Source organism: Schistocerca piceifrons, chromosome X (genome assembly GCF_021461385.2).
Source record: "Schistocerca piceifrons isolate TAMUIC-IGC-003096 chromosome X, iqSchPice1.1, whole genome shotgun sequence".
Classification (NCBI taxonomy): Eukaryota; Metazoa; Arthropoda; class Insecta; order Orthoptera; family Acrididae; genus Schistocerca; species Schistocerca piceifrons.
In genome coordinates this window covers 809470368-809479135 of record NC_060149.1, presented here as the reverse complement: position 1 = coordinate 809479135, position 8768 = coordinate 809470368, and the positions used below count along the sequence as shown (strand labels likewise).

Sequence of the window (8768 nt, the reverse complement as noted above, 5' to 3'; positions counted from 1 at the left end):
TCGAGTACATTACTTTCTCGAAGATTTTTGAAAATGCTCTAAGCAAGGATACTGGCCGATAATTATTGTCATCTGTGGTGTCCCCCTTTTGTAGAGAGGCCTGACAATGGCATATTTTAACCTGTCTGGGAAAATACCTTGAGTTAGTGATGCATTACATGTGTGAATCAGAACATCAGCTATAATTGCTCCAATTGTTTTAATATCTTATTAGAGATTCATCTACTCCAACAGAACATTTATTTTTCAAAGATTTAATAATTTTACTTATTTCACAAGAGGCTGTTAGGTGAAAGTTAATCTGACTACATTTTTTCAAAACAGACTCTTCCATGTACTGTCTGGCATTTTCTTTTGAACTGCTCTCACCAATTTTTTCTCCTACACTTAAGAAATGGTTGTTAAATACATTAGCTACTTGTGTACTGTTGGTTAGGATGCTCTCATTCTCTTTAATAGTAATACTACCTACCCCGGCAGTTACTTTTCGTGTCTCCCTCCTAACAACATTCCATATTGATTTGATTTTATTACAGAGTTGTTAATTTCTTCTCTAACATATATATTTCTTGATTCCCTTACAACTTTTCTTAGTATGTTACAATAATTTTTATAGTGTAAAACTACTGCTGGATCTTTGCTAGTTCTTGCTGTCTCACACAGTTTTCTTTCCCTTTATGAAGACACTTTAATACCTGTAGTAATCCAAGGTTTCTTTGAAAAGTGTGTGGTGTTACATTCAGTAATTTTCTTTGGGAGTCAATGTTCAAAAAGGGATATAAATTTATCAAGAAATGTGTTGCATTTATCATTAGCATTTGGCTCATTGTATACATCTCCCCAATTAACATTTCTTAAGCTTTCTCTGAAGTGCTCTATAGATACCGGGTTGAGCGAGCTCACACTTTTACTTAATGGTTTCTGGACTTTACACCCTGTTAGGTTCTGTAAGTTAATCAGTTGTGCATCATGGTCTAACAATCCATATACCACAGGGAAAGCGTGTGTTATACATCCTCTTTCTGTACAAATACATTATCTATTAGCGAGCTACTGTCCTGCGCTATACATGTAGGGAAACTGATCGCTGATTCTCAGTTATATGTTGTTAATAACACTTGTAGTTCACTTTCCCTATCAGAATTACTTAGAAAGTTTACATTGAAATCACCACAGATTAATAACTACTACTTTTTGTCCGACAGACTTTTTCACGAATAGCTCCCAGTCTCCTAATGGGGACCTGTAGACTGTTGCTAATATTAATACTACATTATCTAGCTGAAGTTCACATGCACAAAACTCAAAGTGCAGATCAACACAAAATTTGCTTACTTCTACAGTTTTGCATTTAACCCTTGTTTTATGAAAATTGAAACTCCTTCATCCATCCTATATCTACAAGTGTAAGATGCTAAATTATACCCACTTATACTGACACTATACATGCCCACAGTTACAAAATGTTGGCACTTATTGTTTCTGGTAAAAGTTCACCTGTTGCATTAATAAAACTATCAAATTAGCACAAGGGTTCAGAGCCTGAATTATTGTTTAAAATGTTTTCGAACTTTTCTTGGGAATACCTCCGGCAATCAGGAGTTCACTAGAATAATTTTATTCATTAACTGAATAGATTCATTCAATGCCAAACCTTGAGTTTCAAGCTTTTTAATACTTGCAGGTATATGGGAAAAATGAGTACTAATCACAGCAATGTCTTTTTTAATACAGGAATCATTAAAAGCTTCCTTGCACTGGCAAATTGCCAATGTCTCTGCACTATCGAAATTGTTTACTATCCCTCTAATGGCCTCAAAATGTTCATTTAAAGAAACACAGCTTCAACCCACATACCCCAACGAGTTACCACTGGTTTGGGAGGTCAAGGCACGTTTGGTGTTTTTTTCTTTGTACGTCTTGATGCAAGCAGGAGCCTTTAGAAACACTGTCTTTGAGGATGAAATCAGTTTATTGACATTCACAAATGTGGAACGTACTTCTTCAGCAAGGTGATGTACTCAATGAGCAAAGCACGTCCCATGAATCAAATTGGGATAAAACACTCTGAGGGCTTTTCCTGCTTTGATCATATAGGGAGCAGCATCTGAAATAAACACAAACACCCTTTCATCTGCAGAAGATTCTGGAAATATTTTTCTAATACCCTCATTCACAAATCTGGCAATCATAGGATGATCTACTTTTTCAAGTTCTTTGCAGGCCCCTAAATAGGTAGAAGAAGGCTCTTCTTTTAAAGCACCAACAATTAAGTTTGCAATGTAAAGGCCACAAGTGTCTGTAGTTTCATCAACTGAAATCCAGATAATGCTGTCCTCGAGTTCATAGTGTATTTCTTCCAGAACATTTACGTAAATTGTCGGTATGTAATTTTTATGCAGTGTTGATTCATCTGGTATATATTATGATTTAAGCATTATTTGTGCAGGAAGCCTTTGAGGATAGGGTTTGTATGTTTGTGAAGAGGAATGTTGCCTGCAGTGAATGCTTCACACACATCCATGTTCAACCAACTTTTTGTTTTCCTTTGGCCAAATCCCTGGTACTGCAACTTGCTGGTCCTTTCTTCTGCATTCCTGTGATATGACGACTTGTCTTGACATGCTGGTCTATTTGAAACTTTTTTTTTTTTTTTTTTTGCACGGAACGTTTCTCTCACAAACTCGACAATATAAAGCAATTTCGTCATATGTAAATGTTTCAGGATGGTCAGCTATCCATGAAATGACGTTTCTTTTTTCAGGCAACATGGCACACAACATGTTGTAAACACGTTCAACTGTGTGTAAATGGAAAGCTAAACTGAAACCACGGACATGCGACTGAAAGCTTGATTAGTTTAATTCAACTGTTACCAACGTGTACGGTATGACAGTGGAGGGGATTAACCTGGATTAGCCAGTGCAGGAGCATTGACTGTCTGCCTGTTCCTGTTCCTCTTCTGTAATGATTTCACTATGCAGTGGCCTCTCGGTTAGTGATTGCATGCAGTTCTAGTTTGCGGTCAATCTGTAAGACATCAAAACTAGATCGAGCTAGAGACTGCCCATCTAAATTTTTAAAATATTGTAAACATAGGTGAAAATATGCATCGTCACTAGTTTTTAGTCAAAATATGCAGTAACCAGTGAGAAGGCGCCAAATATGCCAATGCATAAGCAACATCCAAATGCATATAAACCAGTCTCTAATTACTACTGTTAACAGTAAGGAGAGAAAGGGGAGAGGATGGCTGAAGGCTCAATAAGTATATGAAAACATTTTATTTTAATATCACAGGCAATATCAACACATTAGCAAACATTTTGTTAAATTTTGTTTTCCTAAATTATGGTTTTTAACCAGTTTTTTTGAGAATTATTCTCCATCTGATGCCGGAGGACCTCGTCGAAAGGAAGATTTCTTCTGTGTTGCAGTATCAGTTATGCTTGCATGCAAACTTCCAATACTAAAAGGGAGAAAAGTGAATGAATATCAAAGGCAACAGAGTAGCAAAGCAAAGTTGCAACACATACCATAAAATTAAATTTTTAAAATTTGAACATCAGCAAATAATAAAAATTTAAAAAAATAAATAAAAAAGAAAAAAATGCGGGTCAGTCAACTGGTCAAATATGTGGTAGGCATACATTTTTTTGCTGACTATTCATACATTAAAATAACAACAACCACCTCCCTCTTCACAATCAAAAATATGAAATTTACATACCTGTTTACATTTATTTCAGCAGTTAAACTGCTGGAAGCGGACACATCATCAAGCGTCAGCTGAAACAATTTATTGCATTTACTGTATAGGACATTTAAAGCTACTGCTTGCTTCATTAAAAACATATTCTTCGACTTCAGCATAATGTTTAAACAAATTGCAAAAATAACAATATATACACAAACTGAACTGAGTAATGCTGATAACCGATATAATTATTGCAAGAACACACACACACACACACACACACACACACACACAGTGTCGGACCACTCCAGGACATGCAGGAAAAGTGTCAATAAGGTTCTGGAAGGTGCCAACAGGGATGTGGAGCCATGCCAGCTCCAGTGCTGTGGCCAGCTAGGCTAGGTTTCACGGTTGAGGATCCATGGCACAAACAGCCTGATCGAGGTTGTCCCAGAGATTCTTGATCGGGTTTAAATCTGGGGAGTTTGGTGGCCAGGAGAGCACAGTCAACTCATCCTGGCCCTCTTCAAACTACACATGTGTAAAGTGAGCTGTGCGACACGCTCCTTGTCCTGCTGGTACATGTGAATGTGCCTAGGAAAAACAAATTGCAAGTAAGGGCAAACATGGTCCCCAAGAATAGATGCATACTTTCATTGCTGCACTCTCTCTTCCACAATGATAAGATCATCAAGGGAATGCCATGAAAACATTCCCCAGACCATAATGTTCCCTCCTCCCACGGACAACAGAATAAGCAGGTAAACCATTCTGGCTCCTGGTGAGCAAGAAGTTCTTCGACGCCTCTGTACACCTTGATGTCGCTTTGAGAACTGTTGTGGCTGTGCGTGTAAAGAAAATAACTTGTTTTGTGTCAATCGTGAGCAAGGGTCACTGAAATTGGGCTGTGGCACAATGCATTAATATTGCTCAAAAGATAACAAACATTATTTATCACGCATTTCCCAAAGATGAGCAACAGTTCGACACAAACATGCAGCCAAAGTGAATGTGGTAACTGTACATTCACGTTCAATTCATTTTTGGCCTGAAGATTATGAATGAGATTCAAGAAACAAACTTCTAGGGTTACTTTCCAGAAGGAAGCTGCAATCCCCAGCATAAACTGACATGGAGAATAAACTACACAAAGCCAGGATGTAAGCAAAGAGGTAAGAAGCAAGAGCATAAATAACACTCCAATTAATTATAGCTAAAAAATTATCTTAAAATAAATTTTTAAACATAAAAAAGTGACCTAATGATAACACACCACATTACTGAAGCACACTTAAATCTAAGAGGACGTGCAAAGCAGAATGAATTCGTTATTGGTGTCTTTAATTTCTCGAGCTCTAAGAGTTCCAAAATACGAATGTTCACCTCTGCAACGTGGATGTGGAATGAATGTCACAATTCAGGAGAATACTCTAAAGAGACTCCTAGACATTTGTTCCCGAGTGCAAGGTGGTGATAGAGACAGTTTGTTGCCTTTCGAAAAAGGTTTCATTACGTCAATAAGATCTCTCTTTGGACTTTTTGAAAGTCTAAAAAGTATGAAAGTCAGCTACATATTAACTTCCAGACTAAATGAAGATTGCTTGGAAAAATTTTCTCCTAGGGTATGAGGATTAGAAATATTTTGTATTTGAAGAGAGAAATGAGGCGTGTCTCCTTAAATTTCCAGGTAATTCAAGTGATACTTCCTTCTCTAGAAGCACACCAATTACTGAAGAATTAAATGCAGAGTCTTTTTCAGTGTAATGTTGACCCAGATTCTGTATCCCTAAGTTTTATTACAAATTAACTCCGTATAAATGTTGTCGAGGGATCACCAACGCGAGAAATCCCAGAAGCTGTGAATGTCTAAGAAAATTTATTAACATGCTAGCTGAGTACTTGGAATTGCCATGGTACGTATTTATTCCAATCTTCTATTAGTCCACCTCCTTCCCCCTGTCTCTGTCTAACCACCTCCTCCCATTCCTCTTTCTGTCCATATCCTCCTCCTCCCCCCCCCCCCCCCCCCCCCACCACCCTGTCAATATGCTGCTTCCTCCTCCGTCCATCTGCTCATTCCCTTTCCTCCTCCACCTCCCTCTGTTCATCTCATCTCATCCTTTTTCCTTTTTCTGTCCATTTCCTCCTCCCCCTCTATCTATCAGTCTCCTCCTCCCCCCCCCCTCCATGTTCATCTCCTGCCATTTCCTTTCTGTGTCAATCTCCTCCTCTCCCCCCTCTGTCCCCTAGCTCTGTCCGTCTCCTCCTATCTGTGCCTCTCTCCTCCTCCCCCCTCAGTATCTGCCCTCCTCCTCCTTTCTCTCTCCACATTATCACAATCATCCAAACAAGAGACTGGCAGTTCTTACCCCATCAGTATTTCTTTCCAAATTGTAACCAGTGTGTGTACCAAATCAGAAATTTTTCCAGGGGTTTACAATGAGTTGTTTCTAGACGGCTTTGCTCGTATATCTACATGTCAAATTTATTTCACACATATTTAATGTATTTTGTGCATATTTGTACATATATTTCGACTATATGTCTAGCGAATTTCAACCTGCAGTTTCATTTTCAGGCATCTTAATGTTTATATCGTATCTCCTGAACTACATCTGTATAATGATATAATTTTGCAGGTACATAAAGTGGCATATGTGATACAGTCTGCAAAATGTGTTGTGAATAGAGTTTGTAGTAATGAAATAATAAATTAAAAAATCATGCATGGTGTGGCCGTTTCTCAAGCATCTCTGTGTTTGTAATGTCATATCTCCTGTACTGTATGTCATGTAATGATACAGTCTTTTAGGTACATTCAGTGGCACATGCGATTACTGTTTCTGAAATGTGTTGCAAATTGAGTTAGTAGCAAAGAAGTAATAAATTTAACCATCATGCTTGATGCAGTAGTTTTTCACGCATTCACTGTTTATGACCTCATACCTCCCGAACTAAATGTCGTACAATGTTATAAGGATCTCTTATGTCCATGATTTTGGTGTTCATGTTTAATTACAAAATAGATTACATGTATGTATGTATGTATGTATGTATGTATGGTCCCAAACTGGTGGTTCGAGAGGTTTGCAAGAAATAAGCTCTTGTCTAATAGAACACCTGACTCTCCATGGCAGTAATGGCAAACATATTTTCACACACTCTCGCTCATGCAGCAATCAAAACTGCAACACAAATGTTTTTCTCCGTCTTATAAAATACCTGCAAAATACGAGAGGTAACACAAACTATTGTCTTAAAAGTTCCTTCCGCCAGGACACAGTTACCTTCCAAATGATACAGATTTTTCTTTTATTAAAAAAAGACTAAAAACTAGTCATCACATCTTTTGTCTAAGAGATCAGTATGATGATGTTCTTAGCTGCAACGAAAGAAACACTGATTACCTAACAGAAATGAACCACGAAAACTTCCATTCAACAGCAAACTTAGAAAAATGTATCACCCATAGGAAAATAAATGTTGAAGGTGAAACAATTAACTAGCTGACAATGAGATGGATCAATACTGAGAAGGCTGAACCATTTGCTATCCAATATAAAACTACTTTCTCACCAGAAATGCCATTTGGAAAAATTAATATCCCCACAAAAAACGGAAACTGACCTTTAGAAAGTCTAGCTGATGTTCCACATGGTCTTCTTTATAGTACATGAAGACTGATCTCCATGGTGTGTGGGAGGGGGGGAGGGGGGGGGGGGACCGCATTTTCTACTTGTACATTAAGTACTATTTAATTACTTACATTAATACTTGTGATTTTTTCATGTAAAATGGTCCTGCTTGTGTTTATGTGTTTCATAAAATTGCCTGTATTCAAACCACTCACAATATTTTGTCAACACCTTTCAGTCGGCAATGTGACTCACTCCATACAAAACAGTTTTTCTTATGGGAGAGACAGCCATTGAATTTTTTTATATATTTATAAAGTGCTGAAAACGTAACCTTAACATCAGTTTATTCTAAATATGCTGAAAAATTTTAGAGCTTTTTTTAAAATAACTCAATAACTAATTGTTTGTACTGAACATTTTCATTTGATGGAGTCAGTCAGCTTGGCTTCTGAATGCCCCATACATGCATACATATATACGCACACCCACTTTTATAATTTGTATAGATGAGGTAAAACTGTGTGGTTGTGCAGCAATTCTGGATGTTCTTCCAGATGCAGTGAAATACATTGCAAGTTATACTGCATTTAAGTACCAAAACAATGATAAATTGTTAGGTATTCCAGTAGCAAAAAGTGAATTAGAAGAGTCTATTGCAGACTGGATATCAATTACATCTCACGATGATCATTACTCTCCAATACGAGCACGGAAAAACAACATGTTGCAGTTTGAAGGAGAATTTGTTGATTTTAATGGAAACAGAGTGCGCAAACAAAAAAATGTTGTAAAGTCTCTGTGCTCTATTTTGAAACAGTTTCCACACATTTATTGCTCTTTATGTAGGAACAAGAACATTCATTTAAGGATTAGGTCTCTGAATCAATAAGCAAAATTGGAAACTATAAAGAGATATGCACAAGGAGGAAGCTGCTATGGATTTCACCTTCATCTGATAAACGGCAACAGAAATGTGGAACAGTCTACACTACCATCTGTTTCTACACCAAACGAGTGAGTTATGTTTCATCTTAATTATCATTTCCTAATGTGTAATACATCTGTCATGCCACTTTATTTAATTTGTTCAACTATGTATTGAACCAAATTGAAAGTAAATTGAATGAATAACACCCCAAAGCAAGTGTGGTGCAGTACATCTACTGAATAATCAGACTGCTGTGCTATGCTATGCTGTGCTGCCTCACCGTGATGTCAGCGGGCTCCAACCAATAGATCGCATTTCTGCTGGAATGTCCCACACCCCCATTCCCACCTCCAGCCTGATACCCCTTGCTTTCAGATGTTTCATGCCATACACACCAACGGTCACCTGACCAATTAATCTGGAAAGGCCATTTATCGTCACTCAGTGAATGTCCAATTGTGGTATTGGCATGCAAATTCCAGCCTTCACCACTGAGCTGACGGTG

General features: G+C 37.6%; 1 protein-coding gene across 2 annotated transcripts in view; it reads right to left on the bottom strand.

Annotated features, from left to right (window-relative positions):
* Window positions 1–3265: 3265 nt before the first annotated feature.
* Window positions 3266–8768, bottom strand: part of LOC124721988 (heat shock 70 kDa protein 14-like) — a 200139-nt gene continuing 194636 nt past the window's right edge. For both annotated transcript variants that reach the window (XM_047247160.1, XM_047247161.1), the window contains 2 exons: window positions 3731–3789; window positions 3266–3469 (listed from right to left, as the gene is read on the bottom strand). In XM_047247160.1, the coding sequence (XP_047103116.1) occupies window positions 3779–3789 (11 nt within the window). In that variant the 3' untranslated portion in view covers window positions 3266–3469; window positions 3731–3778. The remainder of the gene's footprint in view (window positions 3470–3730; window positions 3790–8768) is intronic.